This window comes from Euleptes europaea, chromosome 10 (assembly GCF_029931775.1).
Source record: "Euleptes europaea isolate rEulEur1 chromosome 10, rEulEur1.hap1, whole genome shotgun sequence".
In the NCBI taxonomy this organism is placed as follows: Eukaryota; Metazoa; Chordata; class Lepidosauria; order Squamata; family Sphaerodactylidae; genus Euleptes; species Euleptes europaea.
This window is the reverse complement of record NC_079321.1, coordinates 11,639,262-11,658,809: the sequence shown is the minus strand read 5'-3', so window position 1 is coordinate 11,658,809 and position 19,548 is coordinate 11,639,262. Positions and strand designations below refer to the sequence as shown.

The 19,548-nt window shown below is 48.5% G+C and overlaps 1 protein-coding gene and 1 non-coding gene across 3 annotated transcripts in view; both read left to right on the top strand.

Moving 5' to 3' along the window:
- Nucleotides 1–19,548, top strand: part of PTCHD4 (patched domain containing 4) — a 71,353-nt gene that overhangs the window by 32,911 nt on the left and 18,894 nt on the right. For both annotated transcript variants that reach the window (XM_056856545.1, XM_056856544.1), the window contains exon 2: nt 11,540–12,020. In XM_056856545.1, the coding sequence (XP_056712523.1) occupies nt 11,540–12,020 (481 nt within the window). The remainder of the gene's footprint in view (nt 1–11,539; nt 12,021–19,548) is intronic.
- On the top strand, nt 8,601–8,672 carry TRNAT-GGU (transfer RNA threonine (anticodon GGU)). The gene has a single exon. It is a non-coding gene; the product is annotated as a tRNA-Thr (tRNA).

Below are 19,548 nucleotides of genomic sequence, written 5' to 3'. Positions count from 1 at the left end.
CAGGAAGAATTTGTCCGAGCAGGGTGTGCAGAAGTTCACAGATCGCGTGGAGGACTACTTCTTGTGGAAGGTCATCTACCAGAGGGTCACAGGGGAGATGGGATTGCGAGCAGATGAGGAGTTAACGCTGTTGATCGCATGGCTGGGGCCAGCTTCTTCGGATGCAGCCAAGCGACTCTATGCAGCGCACGTCGAGAACCCTGAAATGGCACTCAGGACAGTGTGGCAAAGGCTTGACGAACGCTATGGCAGACCTACAGACATCGAAAACGTTTTCATGCGGAAACTGAAGGACTTCCCTAAACTGACTTTGAAAGACACTCCCAAACTATGGGACCTACTGGATGTCCTGCTGGAGGTGGAGGCGGCCAAGAAGAATCCACAGCTGTCCGGTCTCGTGTGTTTGGATCAATTCAGCGGACAGGACAGGATTATTGACAAGCTGCCTCTCTTGCTGCGAGAGAAGTGGGGCACAGAAGTGGCTACCTTCAAGGTGAACAACAATAATACCTACCCCCCCTTTTCATTTCTCGTTGACTTCATTAGGAGGACAGCGAGAGACAGGACTGACCCTCACACTGGTTTGGATAAACTCTACGGCGAAGCTCATGAAGAGAAGTTGGCGTCCAGAGACACGAAAGTCAAGGCCACTATCTCTGTGCAGAAGACGGAAGTCTCAGCTGCCACGCTGCGACCTAAGACGGAGAGGCCTGTGGGAGCTTTCTGCCCACTGCACAAGAAGCCACATTCGCTCAATAAGTGCAGAGAGTTCGGGCAGAAAGGGCTGGACAAGCGGAAGGCTCTGGTGAAGGAATACAGATTGTGTTACAAGTGCTGCGAGTCTAAGGACCACTTGGCTAGGGACTGTCCAATCAGCATTCTGTGTTCGGCCTGTGGCAGCAACAAGCATCCCACAGCTCTTCATGCTGACCTCATCTTGTCACAACACCCTATGATGGGCACCACCACACAGGCATCACTGGAGCCTGCAACGGGTCTCCCTGCAATGGCGACGCCAGTGACTACTGCCCCTACTCAGGACAATGCTGTTAGCACCCAGTGTACTCGTATCTGTGGTGCTCCAACGAAGCAGAGAACCTGTCATCAAGTGTGCCTTGCTAGAGTTTTCCCCACGGAACGCCCTGACGAGGCTGTGAAGATGTATGTGGTGCTCGATGGGCAAAGTAATCATTCGCTAGCCAGTCCTGCATTCTTCCAGCTCTTCCACCTGGATGGTGACGAGATACAGTACACCCTCAAAACGTGTGCTGGTGTCCAGCTCACGGCGGGGAGGACAGCCAGTGGATTCCAGATTGAAGCACTGGAAAGTGGTGCTCAGTTCCATCTCCCAACGCTATTAGAATGTGATGCGCTACCAAATGACCGCGGACAGATTCCCACACCAGATGTCGCACTCTGCCACCCTCATCTGCGGCCTATTGCTGACCACATACCTGACCTGGACCCCGAAGCGCAAATCCTGCTGTTGCTGGGAATGGATTGTTCTGATATGTTCTTATGCCACGAACAAGTCAGAGGTCCTCCCGGCTCTCCGCATGCTCAGAAGTTGGAACTGGGATGGGTTATCATGGGGAACGTGTGTGTGGACCGCCTCCAAACCCCAGCCACCGTCAGCATCTTTGCCACGAACATCCTGGACAATGGCCGTGCTCCTCATGGGAAGCCATGCCCGGATCGTTTCACAATCACTGAGAAAAGTCTCTATACCTTAGGCTCCACAGTATTCCAGGTGACCAAGGGCGACAATGAGCCAGCCTTGCCCATTGAAGACAAACAGTTCCTGAAGCTGATGGAGTCAGACCTCGAAAAGAATAAGGAAGGAAGTTGGGTCGCACCACTCCCCTTTCGAACACCCAGGCAGCCCGACCGGCCCGAGACGAGGTATGACCTCTTAGCCCCAGATCAGGATACTGACGTGAGGCCCGAAGTTTCCTGCATGCGGACTGAAGCGAGGACAGGACTCCAGTTAGGGACACAACGTTTCCACCGCTACTCCACCTGGGCAGCGCTCGTTCGGGGAGTAGCCCGCCTGATCCACTTTGTCTGCCACAGAAACTCTGAGACAGTGTCACCAGACGAACGACACCACGCAGAATGGCTGATTCTGTCAAGCATACAGCATCAGGCCTACTCAGAGGAAATCAGGTGCCTTGAGAGCAGGAGAGCAATCCCGAAGACCAGCACCCTCGTTAAGTTAAATGTTTACCTCGACGACGAGCTGTTGAAAGTGGGTGGGCGTTTGAACAGAGCGGACCTAGCTTCAACAGTAAAGAACCCCATCGTCCTTCCAGCACGGCAGCATATCACCATCCTTTTGGTGAAGTATTATCATGAATCAGTCCACCACCAGGGACGGCATTTCACAGAAGGCGCCGTCAGAGCGGCTGGACTATGGATTGTGGGCGCGAAACGATGCATAGCAGCCATCATTAGCCAGTGCGTAAAGTGTCGCAAACTCAGAGGGAAGCATCAGCACCAGCTGATGGCAGACTTGCCAGCGGATCGACTCAGCATGGACCCTCCCTTCACCAACGTAGGGCTTGACATCTTCGGACCCTGGAACATAGTTGCACACAGGACGAGAGGAGGACAAGGTTGTAACAAGCGATGGGCAGTGCTTTTCACGTGCCTGAGCATACGAGCTGTCCATATTGAAGTGGTCGAGTCCTTGGATGGTTCCAGCTTCATTAATGCCCTCAGACAATTCTTCGCTGTGCGCGGACCTATCAAGATGCTCCGTTCCGACCGTGGCACAAACTTCGTGGGAGCCTGCAGAGAGCTGGGGATACGAGGGACTGCAGACTTTGATCCAGCCCTCAGCTCCTACTTGATCTCCCAGGACTGTACATGGACATTCAACCCACCCCATGCATCCCACATGGGAGGTGTATGGGAACGCATGATAGGAGTAGCACGTCGCATCCTAGATTCCATGCTGATGGGAACTCAGTCACTCTCCCACGAAGTCCTAACTACTCTTCTGGCAGAGGTTGCTGCCATCATCAACGCCAGACCCTTGGTTCCGGTTTCCTCAGATCCTGACCACCCAACGGTACTGACACCAGCCACCTTGCTGACGCAGAAGACTGGAGACTGGCCAGCACCCCCAGGGGACTTTGTCGCTAAAGACTTGCACAAGCAGCAATGGCGACAGGTTCAGGTGCTAGCTGACACCTTCTGGAAGCGATGGCGACAAGAATACCTCCCACTTCTGCAAGGCCGCCACAAGTGGAAAACCTCTACACCTGATCTACACGAGGGAGATGTGGTCCTGTTGAAAGACAAGGAAGCTCCTCGGAATGCATGGCCTATGGGACTTGTAGAGAAGGCCATACCAAGCGCAGATAGGCGAGTTCGCAAGGTCGAAGTACGCGTCATCAAGCCAGATGGCGCCAAGACTCTTCCCAGACCAATCACTGAAGTGGTGCTTTTGTGCGCCAAAGAATAATTCCGGTGAATCCTGTTAGACCGTGTGCATGTTATTTGGATATGCAACCTAGTTGTGTGTAGTATTGTATAATCCCAGTTAGACTTGTTATATTAACCATAGTATGCATGCAGTTAGTGGAATTCCAGGCGGGGAGTGTGCTGCCCCAGCAGAACGCGAAATGTTACATAGAAAATGTTTGTAGTAGTTAGCCCTTTAAGACTTAGAATCATGGGAAATGTAGTCCAGACCAACACTAGGTCAGATGTGTCTGAACTGCACGCTAATTGGCTATCAGAGCTTCTTCTTCCCACAATTCCTTCTGGCCCGGGTAAATTGAAATCCTTTGTTCTACCGTGACCACAGAAGAGAAAGGAGGCTCCCAATTCATCTGTTTTTTCACAGACTCTAGATATGTTCTGCATCTACTTCCTGTTCAGCGATGTGTGAGTTGAGAGATTAATCCTTATGCATTTATGTGAAGAAATAATAAAGATGTAATATTTTGGACATTAAGAGTTCTGTTGTCACTACTCAAAAGGGGCCTGGGGGCCGAGCTCCAGGCGCTGGACGAGACAAGGAGAAACTGAGGCTATGGAAAGATGACATGGGCAAACCACCCACTGAGGCTGCAGCCAGGATTTTGCAGTATTCTTTATTTTTAACACCAGTGCAGAAATCGAGCTGGCGAAGCTGTGTCATTAGATCAAAACAACGTAGGGGCCTCGAAGTCACACAGTGTATTTAACAGCCAATGAGGGGAGGACTTGAAATTTGCTAGGTTAACCACTCAGTCTATTAACACAATTTATTATCCCATTTCTTTAAAAACACACAAAGTCCTTAAGTGTTGGCAGAGGTGAGATTTGAACAACCAGAAGATCTGGTTTCCTGCCATTTGTCTCCAGCTGCCTCACCACGCTGGCTTCGGCCCTAATCATAACAGATCCCGCAAATCCTCAAAGCGGTTTGGGAAGTTGATCCCGGCCATCCATTGGTCACAGAGGGCAAGCGACTCCCCAGCCCTTTATGTTACATTTTCTCATCATCTTCAGAGTGTCAGATAATAAAACCGAGTTATTATAGAGTAGAAATTGCCTTATGGATGATCCTCAGCAAGCAGATGAGATTTAGGACTGTGGCACTCCCGGCTTTCAAGACGTCTTCTGTTCAGATTCTGCACACCTATAATCTCGTTACTGCAAAATCTGATTGCTTTTGGATTCCCTCTTCTGTTTAACACTCCTTGTGTTATGAATGCAATGATTCACGGGGCTTCTGTGTGCAGTCAGAGCATCACATCTTGACATTCGCAGGGCTACAATCGCATGGAAACTTGTGTGGGTGTTAAGTGCCCTCTAGTCGCTTCCGACTCATGGTGACCCTATGAATCAATGTCCCCCAAAACGGCCTGTCTTTAACAGCCTTGCTCAGGTCTTGCAAACTGAGGGCGGTGGCTTCCTTTATTGAGTCAATCCATCTCCTGTTGGGTCTTCCTCTTTTCCTGCTGCCTTCAACTTTTCCTAGCATGATTGTATTTTCCAGTGACTCTGGTCTTCTCACCTTTTTGAAAAATCATATAATTCATTACATTCAGGTGTATAGTGGTATTTTCCCCCCTCTTTATATATATATATATATATATATATATATATATATGTATATATATGTGTGTGTGTGTGTGTGTGTGTGTGTGTGTGTGTGCGCGCGCGCTTTGGGAACCACTCCCCTATTGATATTTTGCATTGTACCCTAGAGCCGTGTTGGCGAACCTATGGCACGTGTGCCACTTCCGGCACGCGTAGCCCTTTCTGCCGGCACGCGCTGTTCCTCCAAGCCGCTGGCCTTTCCGGCTCTGCCCTGTCCCGGATGGGAGAGGCTGTAGCCCAGGGGTGGGGAACCTCCGACATCATTGGCGGTGGCCCCCGGACTCTCCCCCAGAAGCTGCCGCCATTGCCGCCGCTGGAGCGTGCACGGCCAGCCAGGCGAATGGGAGAGCGTGGGACAGAAGCCGAGCGCCCACACTCGGCATGGCCGGCGGCTTCTCCGGGGCCCTCTGGGCCTGTGCGGGCGGAGGGGCATGGCTGGTCGGTGGGTGCGAAGGAGGCGCCCTCTGCCCCACCCTGCTCGCCTCTCACAAGCCTGTCGCAGCGCCCCACCGAGTGGCAAATCCAAGGCAAAACCTCCCATGCATAAATGGCCTCTTTCTTTTTCTGTCTCCCTCTGTCCTTTTCTTTCTCTCCCTTGCTCCATTTCTTTCTCCCTTTCTTTCTTTCTTTCTTTCTTTCTTTCTTTCTTTCTTTCTTTCTTTCTTTCTTTCTTTCTTTCTTTCTTTCTTTCTTTCCTTTCTTTCTTTCTTTCTTTCTTTCTTTCTTTCTTTCTTTCTCCCTTTCTTCCTTTCTCCCTTTCTTTCTTTCTTTCTTTCTTTCTTTCTTTCTTTCTTTCTTTCTTTCTTTCTTTCTTTCTTTCTTTCTCTCCCTCCCTCCCTCCCTCCCTCCCTCCCTCCCTCCCTCCCTCCCTTCCCTTTCCCCCTCCCTTCCCTTCTTTCCTTCTTTCCTTCCTTCTTTCCCTCCAGCAGCTTCTCTGGTGCCCTCTGGGTCTGTGCGGGTGGAGGGGTGTGCAGTCCTATTCCACCTTTGAAGTGCCCACAAGCTATCCTCCAAACACCTTTCCATTTGTCTTGATATGTAGAGAGAAAACACTAAGGAACTAGTTGCCAATCTCCAGGTACTAGCTGGAGATCTGCTATTACAGGTGATCTCCAACCAATAGAGATCAGTTCCCCTGGAAAAAATTGCCACTTTGGCAATTGGACTCTATGGCACTGAAGTCCTTCCCCAAACCCCGCCCTCCTCAGGCGCCACTCCAAAAACCTCCCACTCATGGCGAAGAGGAACTTGGCAACCCTAGCCTCTCCCTCTGGGCCCCCTCTGGGGGTGGTATTCAGGTTAAATTGCCGCATTGGCACTCGGCGATAAATAAGTGGGTTTTTGGTTGCAGTTTGGGCACTCGGTCTCTAAAAGGTTCGCCATCACTGCCCTAGAGGATTGGCAGGGCTATCAGGGCTGGACTTGGGGGCAGACATCTGGGCCCCTGGCTCACAAGAGGGGTCCCAAAAGCAGGCCGTGGCTAGCAAGACTTGTTGAGCCCGGTAGGGCTTGCATCCGGGTAAGACTCAGGTTGCCCCACATATGCTCGTCTCTGGAATGGGATTCAACATGCTTGTTGGATGTTCTGTGCTTTGCATCTGATGTACCCACAACCCTCTACAGGGGAACCCCCTTGGGCCAGTCTCATACGACAAACTTTGGGGAGGGAAGGGACCTCAGGAGGGTATAATGCCATAAAGTCCACCCTCCAAAGCATCCATTTTCTCCAGGGGAACCGACCTCAGTAACCTGGAGACCAGTTGCAATTCTGGGAGATCTCCAGACACCACTTGGAGATTGGCCACCCTATCCTTTGAGTCCTGAATTGTTTGTTGATCTCTAACTTTGCTGGGTGTGGGGGCTGGTCTCTCTGATGGCATCCCCCCCTTTACATCTTCAAGGCATATGAGTCACGAATGTTGGAATACAGCAATATTTTGTGTACAAGGAAGAAAAAGAAAATCCTGCGGGGGGTAGCAAGCTCTAGCTAGACAGGACTGTAGAGTGGAGTACCTACTTTCTAAAGTGTCTTCTCGTTGTTGTCTGGCTGCTGTGTGCTAGTCTTTTCTTCTAAAACTGTCTAGAACTCTCCCTGTCTCAGCGTGGTGTAGTGGTTAAGAGTGGTGGTTTGGAGCAGTGGAGTCTGATCTGGAGAACCGGGTTGGATTCCCCACTCATCCACACGGAGCGGCAGAGGCTAATCTGGTGAACTGGATTTGTTTCCCGACTCCTACACACGAAGCCAGCTGGGTGACCTCTTAGAGCTCTCTCAGCCTCACCTACCTAACAAGGTGTCTGCTGTGGGGAGAGGAAGGGAAGGTGTTTGTAAGCCAGTTTGATTCTCTCTTAAGTGTTAAGAGAAAGTCGGCATATAAAAACCAACTCTTCTTCTTCCACAGGTACTTGTGTTAAGTGCTGTCAAGTTGTTTCCAACTAATGGTGACCCTATGAATTAATGTCCTCTAGAACATCCTGTCTTTAACCGCCTTGCTCAGATCTTGCAAACTGTCGGCTGTGGCCTCCTTTATGGAGTCAATCCATCTCTTTTGGGGTCTTCCGCTTTTCCTGCTGCCCTCAAACTTTTCATATACTCAACAGGAATCCAGCATTTCTCCTCTTTCAATTGCTTTCTGTGTCTGACAAATGCAAAGTCTTGGGTGGGGGGGATTTGGGGTTTGCTATTGTCTCTTTGGTTTTATTTATTTATTTAGTTAGTTAGTTAGTTAGTTAGTTAAATTTATACCCTTCCCAAGATTGTCTTAGGGCAGCTTCCAACAATAGATTCCATACAATAGATTTACAATATATATTAAAACATATATTAAAGCATAGCTGGTGATGTTTTAACTATTATTGTAAGCAGCCTTGAGCCTCGAGGAAAAGAGGGATATAAATGTTTGATTAAATAAACAGTAATTGCTCATAGCGTGAAAAGTTACTAACTAGAGAAACCTCTCCTCAGCGCAGCTGCATGAAACTTTATTAATGTTAAGCCACTGACCCCCATGTATTATGAGTAATTTTTTACGAATCCTTTTTTACTATTTCCCCTACAAGGGAACCTATCTTTTCGACCCTGGTTGAAAATAGTAAGAGGACCTCACCTGTCCCTGGTACTATGAAATAAATTACTGTGTCTGCTGAATGTAATAACTCCCACAGGATAAAATCTGTAGGCACTTGGAATCCCTGGAAAAACAGTTAAAAACTATGTTAACTCTAGGTTATCCCCTTCAATTTAAAAAGCTCTCTGGGACTCCAGTTACACCAACCTGCTTGCCCCTGAAATAGCAGAGAACATAGTTCATAGAGCAGCTATTCCAGGGAGACTGGCTTTACAACTGAGTTTATATGTGTCTGTTTTTTAAAGAACTTCCACACTACATAACTTGAGATAAAAAGTGTTGCCAACCTCCAGGTGAAGCCTGGAGCTTTCCTGGAATTACAATTGATCTGCAGACTACAGAGATCAGTTGCCCTGGAGGAAATAGCTACTTTTGGGAGGGGCTGTGGCTCAGTGGTAGAGCATCTGCTTGGTATGCAGAAGGTCCCAGGTTCAATCCCTGGCATCTCCAGTTAAAGGGACTGGGCAAGTAGGTGATATGAAAGACCTCTGCCTAAGACCCTGGAGAGCCGCTGCTGGTCTGAGTAGACCATACTGACTTTGATGGATCAAGGGTCTGATTCAGTATAAGGCAGCTTCATGTGTGACAGTATGGCATTATACCTCATTGAGGTCCCTCCTTTCCCCAAACACCGTCCATGTTATGATCCACCCCTAAATCTCCAGGAATTTTCCAAACCAGAGTTGGCAATTGTAAACTGAAAAGTGGTGGTGGTGGAAAGTGCCAACAAGTCTCAGCCAACTTATGGTGACTCCTTGGAGTGTTCATGGCAAGAGACATTCAGAGGTGGTTTAGCCATTGCCTTCCTCTGCATAGTGACCCTGGAGTTCCTTGGTGGTCTCCCATCCAAATACTAACCAGGGCTAGGGTTGCCAATCTACTGGTGGTGGCTATAGATCTCCCACTATTACAGCTGATCTCCAGGCGATAGAGATCAGTTCCCCTGGAGAAAATGGCCACTTTGGCAATTGGACTCTGTGGCATCAAAGTCCCTCCCCTCTCCAAATCCTGCTCTCCTCAGACTCCACCCCCAAAATCTCCAGGTATTTCTCAACCCAGAGCTGGCAACTGGGACAACCTGGTTTAGCTTCTAGGATCTAGGAACCCTAGGCGAAGCAAAGCATAAGTATTAACAGGACACATTAAACGAATGCAAAAATTACATAGTAGGAATCTACTTCCTAACCTCGTCAGGAAGGCCATTCCATTCTTTCAGCCTAGTAAGGTAGAAGCTAGCTTCTGCCTTGCAGGTAAATGTCTATTATGGGCTGAATGTCAGGCAGCTATGCAGGATGAGATTGTAGGCTACCTGGAGGAAAGGTTGCCAACTCTCGTTTGGGAAATTCCTCTAGATTTATGGGTGATACTTGAGAAGGGAAGAGTTTGAGGAAGAGAGGGATCTCAGTGGGTGTGATGTCACTCCAGGGCTTCCATTTATCCTAGACTCTATGGTATACCATAGAGTTTGCCCTCTAAAGCTGCCATTCTTCTTTCTCTGTAGTCTGGAGATCAGTTGTAATTCTGACAGAACTCCAGCCTTCTGACTGGTAACTCTTCTTTACCTTCAGCCCTGCTTATGCCCTCTGTGATTGGTCTAGAGTTGCAAGCTCCAGAATGTGAAATTCCTGAGAATTTGGAAGCGGAGACTGGGTAAGGGAGGGTTAGGGGAGGGGGGAAGCTCAGTAGGGTATAATGCCATACAGTTCACCCTCCGGAGCGGTGTTTTCCTCCAGGGGAACTGCTTTTTTGTGTTTGCTCATTATTTGTATATTGCAATTAGGATTGCCAGGTGCTCGCTGGTGGCGGGCAAACCTCCGGCAATTTACCCCTCTGCCCGCCGACCACCTGAGGGTCAGTGAGCAAACGTTCACGCGCGCGTACATACCGCGTGCGTCACTTCTGGTTTAGAACCAGAAGTTCCGCCTTGCGAGGGCCTTATACCTCTTAGTTTGAGTGGTAAAGGGCCGCTTTACCACTCAAACAAAGAGGTATAAGGCCCCTTGCGAGGCGGCACTTCCGGTTCTAAACACGCACGGACATTCCCAATATCAGCACAATAGCCTCCTGCTGGAGGAGAGGGGGGACCTGGCAGCCCTAATTGCAATACATGTTTTGCAATTTATCTGAACCTTTGTTGTTAACTACTATTTTGTAAAACTTTGGAGTAGCTACAAGTTACAAGCTACTGCCTTGTAACCTCTGATGCTTTGCATGTTTATTCCCCCTGTCAACCCTAAGTGAGAGGCTGGCCTTAAAAGCAAGGAGAAGGGGGGAAGCTCAGTTGCCTGGGAGGTGATAGGCATCTGGGCCATTCAAACCCAAACACCTATGGCAACGGTGCCATAGGGCTTGGTTTGCACCTGGTCAGTAGCAGGGGGTGATAGATATTGCTCCCCGAGGAGACAACATGTCCTGAGCCAGCCGAGAATTGAATGCAGAGAAACAAACCACTGAAAACGGGGTCCTCAATGTTGTTGAACCATTGGGCACTTTGGGGGTTTTCTGGATGGGGAGTGATGGGCACCACGGCAAAATGGCTGCCATGGGAGGTAGGAGAAATCTCAAAATGGCTGCCATGGGAGATTGGAGTAGTCTCAAAATGGCTGCCATGGGAGGTTGGAGTAGTCTCAAAATGGCTGCCATGGGAGGTAGGAGGAATCTCAAAATGACTGCCATGGGAGGCAATCATAAAATTCCAGAATGGAACCAATTCCAGAATGGCTGCCAGAAATCACAAAATGGCTGACACAGGGGTGATGGGACCAATCACAACACGTCGGGCGCTTCCAAGCCAAACATCCTTTTGTGAGGGAGGGAGGTGTTCCCAAATGGGTGCTCTCCATGGACACAAACATAAAGCTTTCCGGGCTCTTCTGAAGCACTTCTCATGCCAGTGAAGTGGGGGGAGGTATGCCAAAAATGGCTCTTTGTTAGGGGGAAGAGATGCTTTGGGGAAGAAGCAAATGGGCACCAGGAAACCAGCTGATGGTCACCACGGCGCCCACAGGCAACACATTGGGGACCACTGCACTAAAAGGATGGTTGGAGGAACGGGATGCACGCAGAACTACCCACAGGGGAAGGGGCAGTTCCAAACTCCCTCCCCATCCCTGCATGCAGGTGTTCACTCTGTAAAATGGTGTCTCCCCCCCCTCCCCACGAGCTCATGTATGGACACGGAGGCTGCATTTTCAACCGTTCAGCTTCTGGCGGTCTTCCTCCAGTCCTTCTTCTGCATGCATTCCAAGGCTGGGAGGGAGGGTATCGCCCCACATCCCAGTAAGCAAATAATCCAGGGCGGGTTTTCTTTTCCCAAGGACGGGAGGAGCAGCTTCATCGGTCACCAGCTCGGCGGCGTCCTGGAAGTCCCCAACAGCAAGGACCAGCGGGTGAAGTCGGCCCGAGCCGTCCAGATCACGTACTACCTCCAGACCTACCATTCGGCGGCCCAGGACCTCATCGGCGAGAAATGGGAGAATGAGTTCTGCAGGCTGATGCGCCGGCTGCAGCTCAGCCACGAGGACCTGCAGCTGTACGCCCTGGCCTCTTTCAGCCTGTGGCGGGACTTCCACAAGACCAGTTTACTGGCCAGAGGCAAGATCTTGGTCAGCCTCATGCTGATCCTGCTGACGGCCATCCTCTCCAGCTCCATGAAAGACTGCCTCCGCAGCAAGCCCTTCCTAGGCCTCCTGGGTGTGCTCACGGTCTGCATCTCCAGCGTCACCGCAGCAGGGATCTTTTTCATTACGGATGGAAAGTACAACTCGACGCTCTTGGGAATCCCTTTCTTCGCAATGGGTAATTATTTATCTTCGTAATGATGGGATAAGGTAAAGGTAGTCCCCTGTGCAGGCACCGGGTTATTCCTGACCCATGGGGTGACGTCACATCCCGACGTTTACTAGGCAGACTTTGTTTTTCGGGGTGGTTTGCCAGTGCCTTCCCCAGCCATCTTTCCTTTACCCCCAGCAAGCCGGGTCCTCATTTTACCAACCTTGGAAGGACAGAAGGCTGAGTCAGCCTTGAGCTGGCTATCTGAAACCGACTTTCATTGGGATCGAACTCAGATTGTTAGCAGAGCTGGAACTGCAGTACTGCAGTTTACCACTCTGCGCCACGAGGCTCCGTAATGATGGGATTAGTAGAGGCTTAATGACGGGATTGCAAATGGTGTCCTGAACTCCAAAGGTGCTGGCTGGATTTTACTTTTGACATTTTCTTTTACCTTCCTTTTACCTGGTTAAGAGTGGTGGTTTGGAGCAGTGGACTGTAATCTGGAGAGCCGGGATTGATTCCCCACTCCTCCACATGAGCGGCAGAGGCTAATCTGCTGAACCAGGTTGGTTTCCCTACTCCTCCACATGAAGCCAGCTGGGTGACCTTGAGCTAGTCACAGCTCTCTTAGAGCTCTCTTAGCCCCACCTACCTCACAGGGTGTCTGTTGTGGGGAGGGGAAGGGAAGGTGATTGTATGCCGGTTTGATTCTGTCATTTAAAGGGTGCCGAGTTGTTTTCTGTAGCCCCAGAAGGTCAGACCAGAACCAACGGGTTGAAATTAAATCAAAAGAGTTTCCGTCTAGACATTAGGAAGAATTTTCTAACAGAGCGGTTCCTCAGTGGAACAGGCTTCCTCGGGAGGTGGCAAGCTCTCATTCCCTGGAGGTTTTTAAGCAGAGATTAGATGGCCATCTGTCAGCAATGCTGATTTTATGCTATCTTAGCACATTGGACTCCTTTCAAAAAAGGGAAAAAACCAGGAAGGTTTCTTTTTCGGTGTTTGCTGAAATTTCCATTTTTCCAATGGAAAAATGAGGGGGAAAGTCTTCTGACTTTCATGCTAACATTTTGAGTGAATAACCTTTTACTCATTTCTAACAAAAAAAAATTTCATACGAACTGCTTTAGGACTTTTTCCAGTTAGAAAAATTGAATGCTGTGCACATTTTCTAACAGAGCGGTTCCTCAGTGGAACAGGCTTCCTCAGGAGATGGTAGGCTCTCCTTCCCTGGAGGTTTTTAAGAAGAGGTTAGATGGCCACCTGTCAGCAATGCTGATTCTATGACCTTAGGCAGATGATGAGGGGGAAGGCACCTTGGCCATCTTCTGGGCATGGAGTAGGGGTCACTGGGGATGTGGGGGGAAGGCAGTTGTGAATGTCCTGCATTGTTGGACTAAATGACCCTGGTGGTCCCTTCCAACTGTTTGATTCTATGATTCCCTTAGGTGGTAAAGAAAATTGGCTTATAAAAAAGCCAACAACAAGTGCTTTTTTTCCCTTTAAAAACCTTGTTAAATTGATCCATCTTTTTGACACACCCACACACGTTCCAAAACCAAACGCAAAGGGTAAAACGATTGTGTCAGAGCCTCAGCCAATATGAGAGCAGGAGGGTTGGTATTGATCCCAGTTACGAAATGAAGGAGAGATTGTTATTGAAAACTAGTTGGCTCAGCAGAGAAAATGAATGGTTGCCTTGCTGACTTTGAGGGAGGGTTAGAGGAAAGGGCAAAGAAAGCTAGCCTGGGTTTTCTTTTGTGCAAAGGAAAGATCTTCAGCATCTTCTCTAATGAATTTTCTTGCACTGTTCATCCAGAAGGGGAAACGGCTTAAACGTCAGGAGTCCCCGACATGGTGCCTGTTCACCGCCGACACTTTTCCGGCCGCACACCAAATCTTTTTAGAAAGCGGGCAGGGCCAGGTGGGGCCTTTGCCCAGGAAGGCTACTGATTGGCCGTTGGAGATTTAATTGGCTAGGCAGATTCTTTTAAATGGTTGCTTTGGCAGCAGCTGTCCCCTACAGCACAAGGATCTTCACTGTGTGAGTAGAGGTAAACGGTGGAGGCAATTTTGTGGCTCTCTCCACCTCCTGTGGCAGCCATTTTCTAGCTGCGCCCACCATACTGTATCCAAATTCTTAGGTGCCCGCAGGCTCAGAAAGGCTGGGGACCCCTGGCAAAGCCCATTCTTGACCCTGGTCAAGGAAGTATAATTTGGGGAGGAGATTAGAAGAAAAAGAAGAATTAGTTTTAGGGTTGCCAGGTCCCTCTTCGCCACTGGCGGGAGGTTTTTGGGGTGGAGTCTGAGGAAGGTGGGGTTTGGGAAGGGGTGGGACTTCAATGCCATTGAGTCCAATTGCCAACGCGGTCATTTCCTCCAGGTGAACTGATCTCTATCGGCTGGAGATCAGTTGTATTAGCAGATCTCCAGCTGGTACCTGGAGATTGGCAACCCTAGTTAGTTTTTATGTGGCGACTTGCTCTACAACTTAAGAAAGACTCAAACTGGCATACAATCACCTTCCCCTCCCTACAACAGACACCCTGTGAGGTGGGTGGGGCTGAGAGAGTGTGACTAGCCCAAGATCACCCAGCTGGCTTCATGTGTAGGAGTGGGGAAACAAATCCAGTTCACCAGATTAGCCTCCGCCGCTCACGTGGAGGAGTGGGGAATCAAACCTGGTTCTCCAGATCAGAGTCCACCGCTCTTAACCACTATACCATGCTGCGTTCAGTGGTCCGTCTCACTGTATTAAAAGGGACTTACTTTCTTTGAAGCCTGATTTTGTGTATGCTTTTGTGTATGCTTACTTCTAAGCAGGGTGCTCAGTAGGACCATATTTGAAATCTGGCCAAGATTGCAACCTTCTGAACAGGAAGGAAGTCCTGATAAATAGGTAGGCTGAGGATTGCCCAGTCAAAGCGGAATGTTTACACTGCTGCAAATGAAATGGTCCTTTCTATTGTTACACTGCCATCCTTACCAGGTCTATACAGAATGCTACTCAGCACCCTTTAATGGGCCTTACTCCCAGGAAAGCATTTGTAGGCTTTCACTGTTAGTTTCTGAAGTTACAAAATGTGCCGGAATATTTGCTGTAGGGTGCAACGCGTCTGCAAATTTTTCAGCTAAATTGCAAATGGGACCGGGCTCTTTGTGATAAAGTGAAATTGATTCGGTTAGTGTACAGGTTTTTTTTTTTTTTTTTTTAAATTAAACCAATTAATCATCCCAATTAAAACAGAAGTCATATGCTAAATCATCCCAATAGTGGGCTTTCTTACGTGAACCCTGCCTGGCTTTGTTTGGAGAGGGGAAGTAGGTGGCCAGCCAGGGTTGCCAACTGACCTCCAGCCGACAAAGATTGTTTCCCCTGGAGACAGTGGCTATTTTTGAGGGTAGACTGTTTGCCATCAAGTAGAACTGTGTGTGGGGGGGGATGTAGGCTTGTCAGGTCCCTTTTGCTATCGGCGGGAGGTTTTTGGGGTGTAGCCTGAGGATGGCGGGGTTTGGGGAGGGACCTCAATGCCATAAAGTCCAATTGGCAGAGCAGCCATTTTCTCCAGGGGAACTGATCTCTGTTGGCTGGAGATCAGTTGTAGTAGCAGGAGAACTCCGGCTAATACCTGGAGGTTGGCAACCCTATGGCTGGGTGCTCTTTGGCATTGGGAAGAGTTATCAATGTCAAGTGCGATACCAAAACCAAAGGCTGACTTTAGCAGGCTTGTCAGGAGGTGGGATAAAGTCTGTGAGGATTTTGATTGGCGAAAAATGGACTGTGAGGCGAAAGGGCAGCTTTCCATTCCTCCAGTCAGCATTAGAAGAGGAAAGTAAGACATTGAGGAGTAGGAAGCTTAGGGTTCCCAGGTCCCTTTTCACCACTGGTGGGAGTTTTTTTGGGCAGAGCTTGTGGAGGGTGGGTTTGGGGAGGGGAGGGACTTCACTGCCATAGAGTCCAATGGCCAAAGCAGCCATTTTCTCCAGTTGAACTGATCTCTATTGGTTAGAGATCAGTTGTATTAGCAGTTCTCCAGCTAGTACCTGGAGGTTGGCAACCCTAAGGAAGCTCTAAGAGACAGCAAGGCATTTAGGTGGTGGTGGTGGGGAGTTAGCCCAGAACCAAGGTCTTGATTAATCTTAATTAGATCCTGTGTTATGCCTCTTGCTCTCAGCTTTACAATACACGGATGTAATTACATTGTCATTACCTTGCAATTGCAAGGTGATTATATTGTAATTATATTTTGGATACCTACCTAATGGCTACCAGTTAAGGCAAACTTAAATTAAACTACGTGGTCTGGTTGTCCTTGGTGTTTGGGTGCTGCCTTGTAAGCACCAGCCCCAGTTTGATCTCAAAACAGCCAGCGTAATGTAGTGGTTAAGAGCGGTGGTTTAGAGCAGTGGACTCTGATCTGGAGAACCGTGTTTGATTCCCCACTCCTCCACATGAGTGGCGGACGCTAATCTGGTTTCCCCACTCCTCCACATGCAGCTAGCTGGGTGACCTTGGGCTAGTCACAGTTCTATTAAGAGCTCTTCCAGCCCCACCTACCTCACAGGGTGTCTGTTGTGGGGAGGGGAAGGGAAGGTTGTAGGGAAGGGAAGGGAAGGTTCTTCCTTAAGTGATAGAGAAAGTCGGCATATAAAAACTAGTGGAAAACATTGTATCAGAATGACTTTTGTAGGAAAGATCCATTAATAGATGTTGGCAGGAACCTGTTATCTTTGCAATGGGTTTCTTCTGTAAAAAACATCCAAATTTTGAGATGATGGGGATCCATACAGATCAATTTTTCCATGATTTATTGACTATTTATTTAGGAAATTTTTATGCCGCCTCTCCAGAGTTTTGCTTGAGGAGGTTTACAATCAAAATGATAAATTATCAATATAAAGGCATGGAAGCTATTAAAAGAAGCTGCAGCTCTGCTTTGGCAGTGAAAACTGGTACCTGGGTGGCATCGATTGATTCTGATGAATATATGCTGTCCACCTCACATGTACAACAAAACAGATTGTATCAATCCATCCAATATAAAGGACCATAATATATTTATACTCACCCCAAAAAAATACCCTTGAAAAAAGAATGCCTCTTTCCTGCATTTGCGGTGTCAACATAACTGACCTCTGACCTCTCTCTCCAGAGGCTAGGACTCATAATGCGTGTGTATATTAAGTGCCATCAAGTTGCTTCTGACTCATGGCGACGCTATGAATCAATGTCCTCCAAAATGTCCTATCCTTAATAGCCTTGCTCAGAACTTGCAAATTGAGGCCTGTGGCTTCCTTTATAGAGTAAATCCATCTCTTGTTAGGTCTTCCTCTTTTCCTGCTGCCTTCAACTTTTCCTAGAATGATTGTCTTTTCCAGTGACTCTTGTCTTATAATCTGACCAAAGTGTGACAGCCTCTGTTTAGTCATTTTAGCTTCTAGGGTCAGTTCAGGCTTGATTTGATGTATAACTCACTGATTTGTTTTTTTGGCAGTCCACGGTACCCATAACACTCTCCTCCAATAATGGGTTTAAATAATGGGTTTAAATTGCAGCAGGAAAGGTACTGGCTGGATATTAGGGAATTTTTTTTCACAGTAAGAGTTGTTCGACAATGGAATCAGCTACCTAGGGAGGTGGTGAGCTCCCCCTCACTGGCGGTCTTTAAGCAGAGGCTGGACAAGCACTTGTCAGGGATGCTCTAGGCTGATCCTGCATTAAGCCGGGGGTTGAACTAAATGGCCTGTATGGCCCCTACCAAGTCTATGAATATGTGAATATGTTTAACTGCTAATTCTTGATTTATGGCAGCTCTTTCCCCTTCTGCTCCTCCCTCTCCCAAGGTCCGGAGGCCCCTGATCGGCTGTTGCCAGCTTTCCCTCCAGACTACCAGAGGATTGAAAAAGGGGGTAGATTTGGCCCTGTCAATCACAGAAGGCATCACTTTGTTCAGTGGAGTGGTAGGATAGGGGTAGGATCCACCCCACTGTCTCATCTCTGGAAATTCAAATCTTTATGTGCAAATTTGCCATTTTAAAACCTCTGAAAACAGTATCATCATGGATACAAGCTGCATCCATGTAACTGACAAAGTATCAAGATGAAACACCTCTGATATCATTTACGGTTTAGTCTTTACGGTAGTCAAAATACTATCTTGCATTTGTGTTTGCCAGGCAAGAGAACTTTGCTGTGTGTACGCATTTCTCTCCCAATGCCTCGGATTATTTATGGGGTTCTGTCCTTGCTTTTCCCCCCAGGCTGGTGCAGTTTCTTGGGTGATCTGTATTATTTAAGGAGCTGTCCCAGATTTGTCCTATGTTGGGGTTGGTTTAATTCATGGAGCCTGCCCTCCCTTGCATTTAAAATGCACTGACGCACATCACATTAAACCTGAGCACATTTAGATTGAAAGGAGCATGCTTTGTGGCAGGGGATGAGCTTGAGGTGTGCGTACATCATCCCTAATAGGAGGGTGCCACATTTGGCCAGGAACCGTTCCAAATTCTAGCAGTTCTGCAGCATCCCTTGACAGTGTCTTCCATCACCCTTCTGCTTACAAATGTGTTGCTTAATATCTTCTCCAGTGTAGTAACATATATCCACAGCGTTGAGATCCGCTTTGAATAATTTGTGCCAGTGATGGCCAGAGATTGTCTCACAATAATAATAAAAAACTTCAGTCCTAAGCAACAAAGACGGTGAGGGCTCTGGAGATCAAGTCCTGTGAGGAAAGGTTGAAGGACCTGGGTATGTTTAGCCTGAAGAGGAGAAGACTGAGAGGGGATATGATAACCATCTTCAAGTACTTGAAGGCCTGTCATATAGAGGAGGGTGCCGAGTTGTTTTATGTTGCCTGAGAAGGTCGGACCAGAACCAATGGGTTGAAATTAGATCAAAAGAGTTTCCGACTAGACATTAGGAAGAATTTTCTAACATTTAGAGCTGTTCCTCAGTGGAACAGGCTTCCTCCGGAGGTGGTGAGCACTCCTTCCCTGGAGGTCTTTAAGCAGAGACTAGAAAACTCTAGGAAACTCCTGGAGATTTGGGGATGGAGCCTGGGGAGGACAGGGGCCTCAGTGGGGTACAATGCCATAGAGTCCACCCTCCAAAGTATCCATTTTCTCCAGGGGAACTGATCTCTGTAGTCTGGAGATGAGCTGTAATTCCGGGGGATCCCCAGGTCCCACCTGGAGGCTGGCTTCCCTATCTCCAGGGGAACTGATCTTTGTAGCCCGGAGATCCGTTGTAATTCCAGAAGATCTTCAGGTCCCATTTGGAGGCTAGGAACCCTAATTCGGAGCCAAGTGGGAAGCTTCCTGCACCCATTGACCCAGACTTCAGTGGGTGCAGAAACCGGGTTCTCATATTATATTAGCCTGTTATATTAGGTGCTGTGAAACACAATACTGCTGCAGTCATCTTGCTTGTGGGCTTCCTAGAGGCACCTGGTTGGCCCCTGTGTGAACAAACGGCTGGACTTAATGGGCCTTGGTCTGATCCAGCATGGCCTTTCTTATGTTCTTATGTCCTTATTAGTCTGTCAAGGTT